Source organism: Anabrus simplex, chromosome 1, assembly GCF_040414725.1.
Source record: "Anabrus simplex isolate iqAnaSimp1 chromosome 1, ASM4041472v1, whole genome shotgun sequence".
Taxonomy (NCBI): Eukaryota; Metazoa; Arthropoda; class Insecta; order Orthoptera; family Tettigoniidae; genus Anabrus; species Anabrus simplex.
Genome location: NC_090265.1, coordinates 16,216,345 through 16,234,849, shown reverse-complemented (window position 1 = coordinate 16,234,849; position 18,505 = coordinate 16,216,345). Strand labels below are relative to the sequence as shown.

At 43.0% G+C, this 18,505-nt stretch overlaps 1 protein-coding gene across 1 annotated transcript in view; it reads right to left on the bottom strand.

Annotated features, from left to right (window-relative positions):
* LOC136883321 (trypsin) overlaps window positions 1–18,505 on the bottom strand; it is a 162,247-nt gene that overhangs the window by 102,718 nt on the left and 41,024 nt on the right. Inside the window, exon 3 of the mRNA XM_067155560.2 lies at window positions 125–231. Within this exon, the coding sequence (XP_067011661.2) occupies window positions 125–231 (107 nt within the window). The remainder of the gene's footprint in view (window positions 1–124; window positions 232–18,505) is intronic.

Sequence of the window (18,505 nt, the reverse complement as noted above, 5' to 3'; positions counted from 1 at the left end):
GTCTTCTCTTAGGCTAGTACAAAACCCAACTCCATTGTCTGTTAGGCGAAACTGAAACCCGCTCAGCCTCACTGCGAGCAGCCGCCACTGCAGGTAAATTGAAAATATACAGTTTGTTCCTTACTAGAGGCCGCAATGAGCCGCAGTGAGCATGTGGTGTTTGTCCAATATGCTCGCCCCACAGAAGTGTTCGTACAAGTTCGTTTCGGCATTTTTAGATCCCAATGACACCTGCAACAAAAATGACATACAATTACAAAGTTTGAAATGTTTTCGGGAGGATATCCTGGTCATCTGTTTTCTCAATACAGTTAGGGAATTGGTAATTAATTAATTAATTCATTTATTCATACACTCATGTAGATAATCGTAGGCGTGGCCCTTGCATGTGGAATGGCGATCCGCCTGTGCAAAGGGCACTATTTTAGATAGGGAATCATAGCCAATTAATTAATTAATTCATTAATTCATACACTTATGTAAGGCTATGACCGAAGTAGGACGGGATAGGACGGGCCTATCCCAATCGAATATGTAGAGTGATCTAAATGCAACAGAGAAAGAAGAATAGGGAGGGGGGCACATGAGGTGCGGGATTTCCACTTACGTGTGCCTCGCAGAAATTAGGGAATGGTGAGAAATTAGTGTTTGACAGCTATTAGATCAGGTGGGGTCTTCTGTTTGGGCCTCAAGGGAAAGGGCCGGACGTGTTATCCTTGGGAAGGTGATTCCTTTTTCTCACCAGGGGTGGATAACACGACCGGGCAGTAGTCATGCATAATCCCATCCATGCATTTATCCTGCCAACCGAATGCTCTCTCCTCAGTTGGTGGCTATCCGTGACTGGGAGGGAAGTGTTCATTCATTTATTCATGCATGCATGACAATATTATTCGGTCATGGAATCATTAAAAAAAACCTCATTCATGCATTTATGTACACCTATGTATAGTGTCTGTGAAAATGGAGGAGAACTCTGTACAGACTTATGATAAATAAATAACTAAAAAAAGATATCCTGGTCATCAGTCGCGATCACTTACGCCTGTTAGTGGTCACACAAATAATAACCAGTTTATATTCACTTTTAAAGACCGCATTCCATTTGAAGTAGACTTTAGGTTTTTGAGTATACAGAGCACTCGCAAAAGAGAAGTTAAGTGCAGAATGAAAGTGGTCAACCATACTATGGTGGGAACCGAACCCACATCCTTTACTTTTGCGACCGAAGTTCTGTGTCTGAGCAATGGTGGCCTTACCATTTCTATTCTGTTGGCTGGGATCAAGACGCCACTTCATAACACAATCTGCAGAACAACCAGAACGAAGGAATCATACCACATACAGCGACGATCGATCCCATCCTTCAGATAACTTAGTGTGTTGTTATTAAGTCAAAGATTGCTACCCATTCATTTATTGGTGATCTGGCAACCTTGCTTGGATCTGTGAACGACAGCGCACTAAGGCTTATTTCACACTTACCCGGCTGTCGGGTAACCGATTGCCAAAAGAGAAATGTACGAGACGTTTCATACACCTTGCCCAATAAAAGTCATTGTCATATAAACGATACCAGGATGCCGTGCTATTGTACTGTATGTGGAAGCCGGCAGCCTCCAGTATTCGGACCGGCTGTCGGTGCCGGCAAAACCAGATTGTGAGGGTAGTGGGAAGAGGAGTACACATCTACAGTCGCGGCGGGTCACAGAAGTTACACTGTTGCCATGGTTGTGTAGAAACAGGTAAAGAAATGTCTAATTAAACACATCATTTCGGAGCGCGAGGCAGTGTGTTCTCTACTACGCTCCTGATGTTACCTCCTTAAATGTCGCAAAACAGGAAACAATGCTGATTTCAACGGTGTAACTATTTTCCACATAAACCAATTACAATAATTACCAAGAATAAAAACCTGAATAAGTACTTTAAATCGTAAAATAGTGCATTTTCTATTTCGATTCTTCAGCGAATAAAATGTTGTCTGCGGAAAACATGTAGAAAACCGTCTAACATACAGTATTTTTTAAAAATCTGAAACATGTTTCCATGGGTCTTCTAATTTTCCTGGAAAATGGCTGGCAGGGAGATCATATGAATGTCGCTAGCTGAGGTCGTTAGGCTCAGGAGACCGTAAGTACTTTCGGATTACGCATTGATCTGTATCAATTTTATAAAAGTACATATTTATTTTTTATGGTTTACAGTATAACTTTTAATACTATATGTCGGAGTATGTAATAGAGAAAAGAGAACTACTTTAAAGAATACGTGCACCTGCTTCCACTAGACAGCACTGCACGATCAGCGTTGCCAGTCCGTGAGCAGAAGTAAGCGACTCTCGACCATCTGTCGCTTCATCATTCCCATATGTGACAACATCGCAGTTTTTCTCACCCGCCTAAAGTCACCACACACAGAGAGCTAGGCTAAGCTAAGCTAAGCTACGCGGTGTTGTGAAAAATATCGCTCCCAATGCATTGAAGTACGGTGACACCCACAGGCCGCTATGGTAAGTTATACTATGCCAAGCTAAGCTAAGCTAGACAGATCGCTAGGCAGGCGATTTTCTTGGCAGTAGCTGGCCTGGAGCATGCGCTTTTCATTTCTGAGCAGTTGGTCTGGCGGGCTGACGTGTGTGTTTAGTTGTGTCGTGTCAGTCTCTTCTGCTAGTACTTCGATATTTTAATGCAGTGGATAACGGGCCAAAAGAATAACGACCAATTGAGAATGTGAAAAGGTATCCCTGCCTTTATGTAGTCATCAAATTACTACAGATACTTGATAAGAAGAAGGGTCTCTGTGGCTCAGACGGCAGCGCGTCGGCCTCTCACAGCTGGATACCGTGGTTCAAACCCCGGTCACTCCATGTAAGATGTGTGCTGGACAAAGCGGAGGCGGGACAGGTTTTCCTCCGGGTACTCCGGTTTTCCCTGTCATCTTTCATTGCGGCAACACTCTCCATTCTCATTTCATAGCATCTATCAGGCAGTAATAAATCACTTTGGGAGTGGCGACCCCATCGTACTAATAGCCTATACCTGCTTCATTCATTCCATCCCTGACTGGATAACAGGTTGTAAGTTTTCATTTTCACTTGATAAGAAAGGAAAACTGTTGGCAGGAAATAAGTTTAGTACTTCAAATTGATTGTAAGTAGGCTACCATTTATAAATTAGCTATATAATCACAATTTAGACAGTTTTAGTTGTTTGAGAAGAATATATTTTTCACATGGCTTTACGCGCATTATTTACAATTTAGCAGGTGCAGTTGAAGCGCTATTCTGCAGCTGTATGCCATATCAACAGTTACTAAGGAAGTGAACGGTCAAATAATAGCATATATTGTTTTAGGTAGAGAACATAAAAAACTTCGACTGAGAGGCTGTTTTAGGGAGGCACCAAAGAGACAGAAAGAGAGTAAAAGTGGACAGGAAGGGAAAAAATGAAGATATTCCACAAACAAACGGAATTCCTTCTGCCTTATATTTCTAAGAGAAGGTGAGCTGTCATTTTAACGCAGTATGACTAATATTTAAAATATTTTTAAAATGTTAAAATCGATGAAGTTATAAGTGAATGTATATGTGAGTATATCATAATTTAAAACGCATGCAATTCATTCTAGGTTATGAGACAGTAAGAACGTCTGGATTTGTTATGTTTTGCAGCTAAGACAATATTTCACTAATAAAATGAACACCATGAATAATTGCGTGTGAAACACAAGAACTAGGACAGTTCAATACGCTCATTCTCCACGTGTCTTTGGATGTGTATTAATAGCTTAACTTTCCTTACAGCACACATTCAAACGCTGACAGGCACGAAACATATCGAGGTCAAGAGATAATTGAAGTAGCCACCCAGAGTACTGAGAGTGATGACCTACACTCCTTATCACATATATCTGATTCATCATCTGTTCCGTTCGCCCCCACACCTACACAATCTCAGCCAGTCGTACCCCTTCGAAACAAATCATGCCACCGAGCAGAGAGAGTGATTGATTATTTACAACAGCGAGACAATAAAACGGCTGCCTAACGTAATTTAGCTTAGCTTTCTGTGTGCGGTGCCCTTGACTCAGTGGCCGCACGGCAGCAGTCTTCAGTGTTGTTTGTGTTCTTGTGTAATATTTGTTCTGGTGGCGCCAATTGATATCGAAATACTGATTATGTTAGTACATGACCGACCGCTTTTAATGTGAAGTACTATGGACACGAGGAACAAAATGTTATACAGACAGCTTCTACCTCACCAAATATATTAGACTTTTCTCAAGCTTCCTCAGTGGACTGATTTAAGCTTGTGACATTAGTAATAAAATTTAGATAAAGAAAAACATAACTTTCTTCCACTCACCTAATTATGAATGCCAGCATCTAGATAGGTAGGATACATTCTCTGAAGGACGTGTTGCGGCTCTGTACGGAATATTTGATTCTTGCGTACAGTTCGTCAAAAGTTCGCACGTTCATCCCGAAATAGTTAAAAAACTTGTCCGTCATTTCCTAAATCTTCAGAAAGTACGAAGTAGGACCCAACTTCGTCTCTTCTCATACTGACTGGATGAACCCATTGCATTCTATGTCTTCTCCCTTTTTTCAAATGCCTTTAGAAAACCATAAGCGCTAGTAATTTATTGTGATCGATTCAATCCCTCGACGTGTCCTGTCGTGTGCTTGTTTTTTTACAAGTTGCTTTACGTCGCACCGACACAGATAGGTCTTATGGGATAGGAGAGGGCTAGGAGTGGAAAGGAAGCGGCTGTGGCCTTAATTAAGGTACAGCCCCGGCATTTGCCTGGTGTGAAAATGGGAAACCACGGAAAACCATCTTCAGGGCTGCCGACAGTGGGGTTCGAACCCACTATTTTCCGAATACTGGATACTGGCCGCACTTAAGCGACTGCAGCTATCGAGCTCGGTTGCATGTGTAAAGGACTCACATTCCTGTCGGAGCCGGCTAGATGTCGGGTAAGTGTGAAATAAGCCTAACACGAAAGCATGGGAGCACACTTAGCCACCTATCGGAGAAAGCTTTAGTTCAGAGTGAGGAGGTACTGTATGATCCGCGCGCCTTGCAGAAAGCCTGGCCTATCCGTCTGTATTGGAGGATCTGGGTTGCTGAGATGTCTAATTAATCGAATCGTCACTTCCTTTCCTAGACCAGCTGTAAATCACACCCTTTCCTCTCATGGACTGTCGTTCTTTCTGCGATGACCTTCTTTCCCAAGATGTGAAAGGTGGCTCTGATTGGCGTTACCCTCTCGAACTCCCCTTCATTTTAATTTGGTGGTGTAACTGTTTTCACTTGTAAATTGTAGCTTATCTTGTCCATCTAGTCACCTCAGTAGTTAAGGATTAGCCTCTGTATAGTCTCGCCATAAGCCCAAGTAGGGTTTTAATCTTTTGTTTCAAGGAGCGCAAGTTTCCGCCTCCATATATTTTTGATTTTTGGGCCAATAATTGAACCTGTTTCTTTCCACAAAGGCCCGGTGGAATGGGTACTCGATACCCCTGTATTATTTCCTCCATGTAAATTTAAAAGAAAACTGATACGGTCTTGTAAATTGTAGGTCGTGCCTAGAGAGGCCTGAGTAAAGACGCTCTAATGTAAAAGTTAAAGGTTGCCATGAGTAGGCTGTAGGGGTTTTGGAGCGCAGTCTCCTAGGTAGAATTATAGAGCGTAGAAGCTCTTTCTTGTAATGTAAAAGATAATTGTGTGAATATGGAATGGTGCCTCTGAAAGGCCTTAACTTGCAAACTTTGAAGGAAAAAGTGCTCTTGAAAATTGTGATTTAAATATCCTGTAAAAGAAATAGGGAGATTCGTCTCCTTACCTATCTAACTAAACGCAACCGTAGTGACGTTGAGACTTTTCTAAATTGGGAGCTTGAAGCTCAAATTGTAAGTAACTATTTCTTGTTTTTCTGTTGTTTTTTATTCTACCTTGTACCAAACAAGCTCTGTACCTGAAATCTTGCTCTCTCGCTAAGCGATTTGTTTTGTTAAAATGTAATTTCTGAAAATAAATAAAACCTTTATTTTTAAAGTTTTAAAATTTATCTTTGACTGTCGTAAATAGACCCATTCAAGGCAGCACCTTCTTTCACCTCTCTGTGATTCACGAAAACTCTGTAACATTTACTATTTTTCTGTAAATTTTGGCGAACTTCAAAGTTGTTAGGACGTGGAGGGACAGGGACACATTAGGCAGGGTTGGAGGGCGGATTCGCACTAACTCAGTTACTTGCCATTTGCAATACGAGTTTATACTAAACACAGAGCATCTATGAACCTAGGGAGAAGCTAGATGTGCTGCGTGGACCGCACCAGCCAATCGAATAGCGCGGCATTGCCTAGATAAGTAAATGAACGTCGTAGCGAGCTGTGTTCCGTATCCATGTTCCTTTCTGTGCACGAAGATCAATACACTTTCAATTGTTTCTTTTTTGATGATTCCATATGACGGCGCTGAAAATTTCTGGATCTCTGCGTCCGAGCTCCGTGATTCTACGACCAGGCGTTCGGGAGATACCATCTGCCTTTGAACTGAAGGGATAATTTCAACATCTGCTTCTCTCACATGAGTGAGAAAAATAAGAAAGCGCTGAAATATTTAGGTTGACTGGGCAAGTGTGTTTGGAGAATGTCTCTCGGCAGAGGGTGACACTACTGCGGTAACAAGTTAGTGCGGGGGGGGGGACGTGTGTTTGGAGAATGTCTCTCGGCAGAGCGTGACACTACTGCGGTAAAAAGTTAGGGCGGTGGGGAGGTGTGTTTGGAGAATGTCTCTCGGCAGAGCGTGACACTACTGCGGTAAAAAGTTAGGGCGGTGGGGAGGTGTGTTTGGAGAATGTCTCCCGGCAGAGCGTGACACTACTGCGGTAAAAAGTTAGGGCGGTGGGGAGATGTGTTTGGAGAATGTCTCTCGGCAGAGCGTGACACTACTGCGGTAACAAGTTAGTGCGGTGGGGAGGTGTGTTTGGAGCATGTCTCCCGGCAGAGCGTGACACTACTGCGGTAAAAAGTTAGGGCGGTGGGGAGATGTGTTTGGAGAATGTCTCTCGGCAGAGGGTGACACTACTGCGGTAACAAGTTAGTGCGGGGGGGGGGGGGAGGTGTGTTTGGAGAATGTCTCTCGGCAGAGGGTGACACTACTGCGGTAACAAGTTAGTGCGGGGGGGAGGTGTGTTTGGAGAATGTCTCCCGGCAGAGCGTGACACTACTGCGGTAAAAAGTTAGGGCGGTGGGGAGGTGTGTTTGGAATGTCTCTCGGCAGAGCGTGACACTACTGCGGTAACAAGTTAGTGCGGGGGGGGGGGGAGGTGTGTTTGGAGAATGTCTCTCGGCAGAGGGTGACACTACTGCGGTAACAAGTTAGTGCGGGGAGGGGGAAGTGTGTTTGGAGAATGTCTCTCGGCAGAGGGTGACACTACTGCGGTAACAAGTTAGTGCGGGGGGGGGGGGTGTTTGGAGAATGTCTCTCGGCAGAGGGTGACACTACTGCGGTAACAAGTTAGTGCGGGGGGGGGAGGTGTGTTTGGAGAATGTCTCTCGGCAGAGGGTGACACTACTGCGGTAACAAGTTAGTGCGGGGGGGGGAGGTGTGTTTGGAGAATGTCTCTCGGCAGAGGGTGACACTACTGCGGTAACAAGTTAGTGCGGGGGGGGAGGTGTGTTTGGAGAATGTCTCTCGGCAGAGGGTGACACTACTGCGGTAACAAGTTAGTGCGGTGGGGAGGTGTGTTTGGAGAATGTGTCTCGGCAGAGGGTGACACTACTGCGGTAACAAGTTAGTGCGGGGGGGGGGGAGGTGTGTTTGGAGAATGTCTCTCGGCAGAGGGTGACACTACTGCGGTAACAAGTTAGTGCGGGGGGGGAGGTGTGTTTGGAGAATGTCTCTCGGCAGAGGGTGACACTACTGCGGTAACAAGTTAGTGCGGTGGGGAGGTGTGTTTGGAGAATGTCTCTCGGCAGAGGGTGACACTACTGCGGTAACAAGTTAGTGCGGGGGGGGGGAGGTGTGTTTGGAGAATGTCTCTCGGCAGAGGGTGACACTACTGCGGTAACAAGTTAGTGCGGTGGGGACGTGTGTTTGGAGAATGTCTTTCGGCAGAGGGTGACACTACTGTGGTAACAAGTCAATGCGGTGGGGACGTGTGTTTGGAGAATGTCTCTCGGCAGAGGGTGACACTACTGTGGTAACAAGTTAGTGCGGTGGAAATTAGATGCTGTGATTGTGTTCGTATGTAGGAGTCGAACACTTGAGAGTGACATTACTCGCAAAGTTTTACGCAGTAAATGTAATGTAATTTACAGTGTTTACTGCTCTTTAAAGAAACTTTCAAATACCGAAGTGCACGACTTTTTCGCGACGCCGGGATCTGACAGCTGAAGTGTGAGTGTAAGACCTTGCAGTGTGGGTAATCATGCCCCTGTTTAATCTTTATGTTCTTAGGTTAACGTTGTCTACGTCTTGGTTTCCTTTGGGAACAGTACTTAAACTAATTGTGAAAACTTGTAATAGACAAGGCCACGATGGGGCAACTGTGCATGGACACTTTGAAGAGTTGTCATTCTAGGGGTTGTCGAGTGTAATTAAGATTGTAAAAAGCAACTGAGTGCCTGCTTGAGGCTAGCCTCTTGTATCTTGGAGATGAGACTCCTATAAATTGTACTCGTCAGGAGCAATTATGCTCTTCCCTATGTAATTTCACCCAATTCATTTTGTACCCGATTTAGGACTTCTAAGTCCAATGCATTGTTGGAGCTGACGAGCACGTTGTTAATATTTTCAACTGTTCTTTATTATACCATTACATTTCTCTCTCTGAATTTCAAGAAAGGAAAGAATAACATTTCCAAATGTGTTCAAGTAAAAGTTGCTCTACATAATCCCGTGTCCAGTCATTAGTATTCTTCTGTGAGCCACGGAATCTACTTAATAATAATAATAATAATAATAATAATAATAATAATAATAATAATAATAATAATAATAATAATAATAATAATAATAATAATAATAATAATTGTACCGGGCGGTACACCTCCACTCCGCTAATTTAAAATTTGCGCCAGTTGAAACTCCTCTGCTGGAGGAAGTCTGAACTTTATCTGCGCTATTAATTCTCTACTTTCTCAGAAGATGTCACCACGTGGAAAATTTTGAGTTTTTGAACTGTGTCATTTTTGATGTGGTTTTGTTTCGCTTGAAGTAAGCAGTGTGAACTTTCTCTTCTAGAGGACACTACTGAAGATCAACAATAGTGCAACCTAGTGCGGAGTCAAAGAACTATTTTGTTGGAGAAATTTTTATTTCAAATGTTTGTTTCTTGTTAAATTTCTTTCTGTTATTGTTTAAGTTGGCTGTATACCCCTCTCTTTCCCCTTGTTTTGCATTTGACCAATCTCGAATTTCTGTTATTAATTTATGACCAATCATAGGTATCTTCCCCCAACTTGAATATGTTTCTGTACCCTAGCCAATAAAAAGTTTATGGGAGGGTGTTTTCTTTCCCCTAACACCTAGAACCTTCCGCGAGAGGATATAAATTGCTGATTTTTGGGTCTCCGGGCCACTTCTGTTCCATCTTTCAGTGTATAAAGTACATAGCAGGAGGCGGGAAGCGCCTCTTTCCTCGGCAGCGGTCAGCAATAAGGTAATGGCCGATTAATAAATTCTTTCTTTGTTAGCTCAGCAGTTTAACTTTCGGGGCGGGTTCGAAGCGTTCCACTATGTAACCTTTTCCTAAAATGTAACTACTATTTTCATCTATTCTCTTGTAAAGCTACATTCTGGGATAGAGAGTGCTAACCCTCTCGAGCTCCCACTCATATTGTTTTGAGGTGAACTTACTTTTCTCAACCTATTCTTCGTTAATGTAAAACAAATCGCTCTCTTCTTAAGTCACCTCTTTAGTATGGGATCAGCCCTTGTATTAACGGCCTAGCGCCAAGTAGGTCTTAATCAAAGTGTATTAGGAGTGCAAGTTCGCCTCCTCTCAAATTGTTATTTTAGAGGTCATTTAATTAACATTCTTTTCGTTTAATAGACCTCAGTAGATTGGGTATTTTTACCCCTGTGTTTATGTCCGTTGAGGACAGCTTGAAGGTGGAGTTTGGTGTGGCCTGGGAGAGGCTTAAATTTGAGAGCGTGTGGCTCTTTTGAGTATGGTATGCCTCGAGGAGGCTTTTCAGTGTAATTTGGAGCTAGGGCTCCTAGGTATGAATGGGGTTTTCTGCCCCTCTGTTAAAACTTGTGTTTGGGGTAAAACTGGGCTGATTGCCCAAACATTGTGAATTCGGGGCGCGAAGCCCAAATCCTGTAAATATTGTAACTACCTTATTTGACTTGCTACTCTGTACCTGCCATGCTTGTTTTTTATGTATTTTGAAAGGAAAATATAACCTTATTAAATTTTAAATTTAGTTTACATGCACTATAATTTCGTAGCTTGAGATCCATTCACACCCGCACCTTCTTTCAACTCTACCTACCGCTAAAACACGGTAACAAGTGGTAGCAGAGCGTGGTTGAATGGGTCTCAATTTAGCCCCTTTTGACGGCTAAACATTGTTTGATCCGAACTCTAACCATTTTCTCAGTTGCTGGAATTTTTTTTGACTTTTTCAAAATTGTTCTGTCATCATGCCCGGCCCTCGCGATGTTCTCCATCTTAATTATTTGCGCAAAGAGGAGTTGATCTATGAATTAAATATCAGAAATGTGCAATCTGGAGGCACGGTTGCAGTAGACACTAACAAGCTTAGAGATTCCCTTGATTTGCCCATTTCCATCCCCAATCTGGGAGAGAAAGAAATTGATGACTCTCTTTCCACGATCGTCGAGAATATTACTGGGCTAGCTTCTGTAGTTAGTTTTTTTGATGAAAATGATCCGTCTCCTAATCAAATTAAGCGTGTGCAAGGCAGGCTATATCATTTTTCGAATAGGGTTAACGATCTGTTGTCTCTAAAACTGAATGACGTTCAGAGGAAGGAAGCTAGTACGCTCCTGGAAAATATTTCCGAATTATCTAGTAAGGTCACTCAATTGTTAACTGGGGAAGTTCCTCCCAAATCTGATCAGCCCACCATAGTGAATGTAGGTAGCGAGGAAGAGCCTGCTAAGGGAGAAGTAAATAAGAAAACCATCGCTGCTCAAACTATCTCTGCCCCATTGGACAACGAGTCTGAACGCCGTGCATCGTTGAGTAACATCCGTTCTGAATTAACTTCTTCGCCATTGAAACCTTTACCTACTATGTCACCCGGGTTTAGTAGCTTGCCTCATCCATTGGCAATGTTGCTCAGAGGTATATCTAAATTTTCCGTTAATACCACCAGTGACGTAATTTCATTTTTAAGATTTCTAGTGGAATTTCAGGATCATGCCCTTGTTTTTTCTCTTTCTCCATGTCAAATCTTGCAAATTTTCTATCCGTATGCTATTGGTATTCTCTCTGATAAAATCGTAAGAGCCATTGCCGAGCAATCATCTATTGAGGATTTCCATGCCCACTTGCTAGCTAACTTCATCCCTGCTAGGGCCAGGTCCTCCCTTATTCAGAAGTACTATTATCGGGTACAGCGCTTGGATGAAAACTTGGCAGACTTCATCCAAGATATTAAGTTTTATACTAGGGTGTTTGCTCTTCATTTCCCTGAGGATCAGATTGTACAAGCTATTGTGGAAGGGATTTCACCACCCTATAGGTCATATTTGTGTTTCGCGGCGTGCCCACAAACTTTCTCTGAACTTGAAGCATTGGCCGTCTCAGCGGAAGGAGTTAGATACGCCGATTCTTTGCGTGTCGCGAAAGAACCCCCGCCTTCCTTTGGTAACACTCGGCCTCCACCTCGCCGACCAGTCAATCCCCGTAAATGTTATGCTTGCGGGTCGCCTGACCATCTGCGCAACAAGTGTCCACTGATCAAGTCAAGTGGGACAAGGAATGGAGCCGGGTCATCACAAGGCTGTTTTAAATGTGGGGCTTTCTCACATATTGCCAAGAATTGTCCCAATTCGAATAGCACCCCCTCCTGCTCAACTTCTGGTGCAAATTCCACCTATGCCAATAATAAAAAGTGACTAGTGGCTTCGGCTGAGTCGACTAATCCATCTTCTCGAGACTCAGCCCCTGGTAAACAGGTTGTAAATTCAGGGAACGAGCAATTTTCAAATTCATCTTTTGAAGGTCCCAAAGAGTGTCTTAGGATTGCGGCGGATTCCCCCGCACCGGTCCCCTTTCTCAAAATTGAGTTAAATAACGAGCCTATAACAGCTCTCTTAGATTCAGGTAGTGTTTGTTCTATTATTTCGGCTGATTGGTATTCAAAATTGAAATCTGTTTGTAAGCTTCCTAACTATTGTTTGCCGGCGATCCAATACGTTTCGGCTAATTCCTCTCCATTAGAAATTCTCGGTTCCTTATGTCAAAATTCGTATTTTTAAATTTACATGGAAAATCAAACTGTTTGTGGCCAAGCACCTGTCTTGCCCCATTATATTGGGAGCTGACTTTATTTCTCACACTGGTCTTGTGCTCGATCTTCAGAGTAGGTCTTGCACTTTCAAATTTGCCGCTAATTGTAATATCCCTCTATTAAAGTGTAATTCTGCATCGTTCTTCTATTTCGCCTACCCAGGATGAGATGTTGTTAGACCTTAGACATCTACCTGAGGAGCAGGCTGATAGTATTCGCAAACTGTGTCAGTCGTTTCCCGAGGTGTTCTCTGATACTCTTGGTGTTACTGACCTTATTGAATACAAAATTGAGGTCACGGATTCGATTCCTGTCCGTTTTCCACCTTATAGGCTATCTCCACCTAAAATGAAGGCTCTGAAAGAAATTATCGATCAGATGTTGAAGGATGGTATTATTAGGCCCTCTAAGTCGGCGTATTCATCGCCTATTTTTCTAGTCCCGAAACCCCAAGGAGGCTTCAGGCCTGTCATTGATTACAGGGCTCTCAATCGGAAGGTGGTGTTGCAATCTGTGCCCCTTCCTGACCTTCATTCTTGTTTTTCATGGTTTCGTAAGGCCAAGTTCTTCACCATCTTGGACTTGAATCAGGCCTATAATCAAATTCCCCTTGCCGAAGAGTCTAAACACCTTACAGCGTTTGCTACGGACTGGAATTTATATGAATACAACCGCGTACCTTTCGGGCTCCCCACGGGGGCAGCTGTGCTCACTAGGCTACTAGATAGGGTCTTCTCCGACATCAAATTCGAGTACCTATATCACTACTTGGATGATGTCGTCGTATTTTCAGAGACTTTTGAAGAACATCTAGATCATCTGCGAGAAGTTCTCGATCGCCTTCGTAAGGCTGGGTTAACTGTTAAGTTGTCCAAGGTTGCCTTTGCTAAGCCCTCTATGTCATTCCTAGGGCATATTGTGTCACCCGATGGTGTAGCAGTCGATCATTCTAGAACACAGGCCATCCGTGATTTTAAACCTCCCAAGGACATTAAAGGTATCGCCAGGTTCATTGGTATGGTGAATTTCTTCAGGAAGTTTATTCCTAACTTCGCTAATAGAGCGGCGCCCTTAAACCTTCTTCGTAGGAAAGGCATCAAATTCGAGTGGGGACCTTCTCAACAAGCCGCTTTTGAAGATCTTAAATTAGCTCTCTGTAATGCTCCTGTACTTGCTATGCCTGATTTCTCGAAGAAATTCATCGTCCAAACCGATGCGTCGTCGTCAGCAGTAGCGGCAGTCCTTCTTCAAGAGACTGAACTAGGGAGGCGACCCATCGCCTACGCATCTAGGACTCTATCGGCTCAAGAAGCCAAGTATTCCATCTATGAGCTCGAAGGTTTGGCAGTCTTATTCGCCTTAGAAAAGTTCCGTCTCTATCTGGAACACGTCAAATTCGACCTGGAGACAGATAATCAAGCTTTAAGCTGGGTCTTAGGTAGGCCGCGTCGTACTGGTCGTATAGCCCGTTGGGCCATCCGTATTTCTGCCTTCCAATTTGATGTTAGACATATCAGAGGTATCGAAAATGTTGTTGCTGATGGACTAAGCCGTATGTTTTCTAACGACGTCGAGACCCACGAACCGGTCGACAGTTCATCACCTTCCGAGTCCATACTATTTGAGGTTAATGCCATCCTAACAGATGCTCCCATGCTTTTTAGGGATATCGAGAAATACCAACGTGAAGATCCGACGCTGGCTCCGATAATGGAAACCCTTTCTTCTGGGGAACATGTTGTCCCTTATGTTCTGAGGAATGGGGTTCTATGTTGCCCTTCGAGGCATGATAAGATGATGAAAGTTGTTGTTCCAGCGGTTCTTGTACCTATGATCTTCAAGTATGATCATGAGACCCCATTAGGAGGGCATCTTGGTATCTTTAAAACTCGTGAAAAGATTCGTGATATGTTCATCTGGAAAGGTATGGACGGTGAAATCCGTGAACTAGTAAAGGCCTGTAAATCCTGTTTGCTCAGTAAACCGACCATGTCCACCAAGGTAGGCCTCTTGTCTTCTCAGCAAGCGTCGCGCCCCATGGAACGCCTGTATATTGATTATGTAGGACCCTTCCCCCAGTCAAAGGGTAATGCCAACAAGTTCATCCTTGTATGTGTAGATGGTTTTACCAGATTTTCCTGGTTATTTCCGACTAAGCTGGCTACCGCTCAGTCTACCATTACTTGCTTAAATTCTATTTTTGCTTCTTTTGGTCCGTGCCAATATATTGTATCTGATAATGCTAAGGCTTTTACATCTAACTTATTTCGTAAATTCTGTTTTGACTTATCCATCTCTCATGTAACTACTTCTGCTTATTACCCTCAACCATCTCTGGCTGAACGGGTTAATCGTAATCTCAGGTCCGCACTTATTGCCTATCATCATGAAGATCATTCCGGGTGGGACACGTCCCTGCATTGGTTAGCTTTTGCCTTGAATTCGGCGGTTCATGAATCTCATAAGTTCACTCCAGCTTCCTTGATGTTCAAGTTTGTTCCCAACACGCCGCTCTCTAACCTTTGGTCTCTGAGTGACATTCTACCCGAGACAATAGATCCGGATAATATTAAAGATCTTTGGAAGAAGGCTAAAGCCAATCTTAAGGTATCTCATGAAAAGGTTAGGGAAAAGTATGATCGTGGACGGAGACCCACAACTTTGAAGGTAGGTGACCAGGTGATGGTCAAGAATTTTGTTCCCGCGGGCAAGCTTGCCCCCAGATTTCATGGGCCATGCATCATTCTCGATTTTCTTACGCCGGTTACATTGTTAGTAAGCAATCCAGCCACCGAGAGGATATTTAGGGTTCACCTGTCCCAGGTGAAACCGGTGTAAATTTTGTGTCAACTTGCTTCATATAATTTGATAGGAATATGAAGGTTATATTTTTTTTTTGAGTTCCACTCTTAAGGCATTCTGCTCCTTCTATTTTATTTTATATGTAAGCATTTCTGTAAAACCTCCCCCGATTTGTTAAACTGCCATCCTGTCCTTGCCCCGGCCATTACCACGCTCCCGTCTCCTGCTCCACTACACACAGTGGCTGGCTTAGATGAAATGCCATGGATATCTGCACGCCGCTGGCCCCTCAATCTCTCTACATGCCTGTGCCCTCAAAAGAAACATGATGGTCCAACACAATTCTGCCGCCTAGCTTTAATGTTTCAGTGCCCCCGCAGCCGCGCGGCGCTGTCCCGCGGCTGGGTTTGAGGACGGGCCCCCTCGGCCCCAGCGACTACGACATGTGCACGGCGAGCCGGAGCTCTCCTCCCGGCCAAGGCTGATGTGCGGCGCACGACCTGCTACTTGCCCGCAGCCTGTATATGTTCACCGCGGGCGCGGCGTGTTTCAACACCTCTGCTCCCCTCATAGTGCGGGCGAGCGGTATCTCAGGGTACTTGAGGGGTCCGAGCGGCTTCCTTTGGACGCAAGCTGTAACGGACGGTCTGGCCATCCAACTTAGCCTACATCAACTACATAGACATTCCTGTTCAACCTTAATACCGTTTCATGAGAATTCAACAGCAATATTTGGTGGACATTGCAAAATTTTTCTTCACTTTTAAGTATTAAAAGTTTATCTTCAGAATTCAACTACTACAAACAGAAAGACTTTACTTCACCTGCAACAACAAAATTTTGAAACTGAAACAAACCAAATTAAGAAAATCTCATAAATGCTTCTGCAATCTATCTTCATATTCACATCATAACTTGGAACTTGTTTCAAACTGACTTCATGTGTCACCCCTGGAGGAACTTTTGGGGGGGGGGGAGGTCTGTACCGGGCGGTACACCTCCACTCCGCTAATTTAAAATTTGCGCCAGTTGAAACTCCTCTGCTGGAGGAAGTCTGAACTTTATCTGCGCTATTAATTCTCTACTTTCTCAGAAGATGTCACCACGTGGAAAATTTTGAGTTTTTGAACTGTGTCATTTTTGATGTGGTTTTGTTTCGCTTGAAGTAAGCAGTGTGAACTTTCTCTTCTAGAGGACACTACTGAAGATCAACAATAGTGCAACCTAGTGCGGAGTCAAAGAACTATTTTGTTGGAGAAATTTTTATTTCAAATGTTTGTTTCTTGTTAAATTTCTTTCTGTTATTGTTTAAGTTGGCTGTATACCCCTCTCTTTCCCCTTGTTTTGCATTTGACCAATCTCGAATTTCTGTTATTAATTTATGACCAATCATAGGTATCTTCCCCCAACTTGAATATGTTTCTGTACCCTAGCCAATAAAAAGTTTATGGGAGGGTGTTTTCTTTCCCCTAACACCTAGAACCTTCCGCGAGAGGATATAAATTGCTGATTTTTGGGTCTCCGGGCCACTTCTGTTCCATCTTTCAGTGTATAAAGTACATAGCAGGAGGCGGGAAGCGCCTCTTTCCTCGGCAGCGGTCAGCAATAAGGTAATGGCCGATTAATAAATTCTTTCTTTGTTAGCTCAGCAGTTTAACTTTCGGGGCGGGTTCGAAGCGTTCCACTATGTAACCTTTTCCTAAAATGTAACTACTATTTTCATCTATTCTCTTGTAAAGCTACATTCTGGGATAGAGAGTGCTAACCCTCTCGAGCTCCCACTCATATTGTTTTGAGGTGAACTTACTTTTCTCAACCTATTCTTCGTTAATGTAAAACAAATCGCTCTCTTCTTAAGTCACCTCTTTAGTATGGGATCAGCCCTTGTATTAACGGCCTAGCGCCAAGTAGGTCTTAATCAAAGTGTATTAGGAGTGCAAGTTCGCCTCCTCTCAAATTGTTATTTTAGAGGTCATTTAATTAACATTCTTTTCGTTTAATAGACCTCAGTAGATTGGGTATTTTTACCCCTGTGTTTATGTCCGTTGAGGACAGCTTGAAGGTGGAGTTTGGTGTGGCCTGGGAGAGGCTTAAATTTGAGAGCGTGTGGCTCTTTTGAGTATGGTATGCCTCGAGGAGGCTTTTCAGTGTAATTTGGAGCTAGGGCTCCTAGGTATGAATGGGGTTTTCTGCCCCTCTGTTAAAACTTGTGTTTGGGGTAAAACTGGGCTGATTGCCCAAACATTGTGAATTCGGGGCGCGAAGCCCAAATCCTGTAAATATTGTAACTACCTTATTTGACTTGCTACTCTGTACCTGCCATGCTTGTTATTTATTTATTTTGAAAGGAAAATATAACCTTATTAAATTTTAAATTTAGTTTACATGCACTATAATTTCGTAGCTTGAGATCCATTCACACCCGCACCTTCTTTCACCTCTACCTACCGCTAAAACACGGTAACAATAATAATAATAATAATAATAATAATAATAATAATAATAATAATAATAATGGCCAGGGAAAATGGGCAAAAATCTTCGAGAAAAAAGAAACAACGATTCAGTCCTACCAAAGTTGAAATTCGGAAAATAGTCATAGAACTGAAGATCAGCAAAGCTGCAGAGAATGTTTCAATCACAGCGGAGATACTGAAAAACGGAGGAAAATTAATTATCCAAACATTAGTCCATAATTGGTAAAACTTTGGGAAACTGAAAGGATCCCCGATGAGTGGAAAATAGAGCTGACCAATTGGCCAAAGAAGCTTGTAATTCTAACTTGTCAGAGAGTTATACTAAATGCTCAATTTCTTTTGTCAAAAGAACCGTAAAGGATGAAATGCTCTCTCGTTTGAATGAACTGTTGTTATCAAGCAAAAATGGCTTAGTAACCAAAGACGTGTTTCTTCCAAATGTATATAGTAGGCTGGGTTGTAAATATATAGTGTGCAACTTTTATTTAAGTCAAGTGCTTTCAGGTCATGGTAAGTTCAATGCTTACTTCGAGCGATTCAAAATTCCAACATAAAATGGCTCACTGTGCTTCTGCAATGAAAACATTCAAACTGTAGAACACATTCTGTTCAACTGCCCTGCTTTTGAGAGAGCACGTTTTGTACTTCAGATGCATTTGTTAACTTGCATTTGTTATTTGGAAAAACCACTTAATTTCACATTTTATGAAAAATGCTGCTTTTTCAA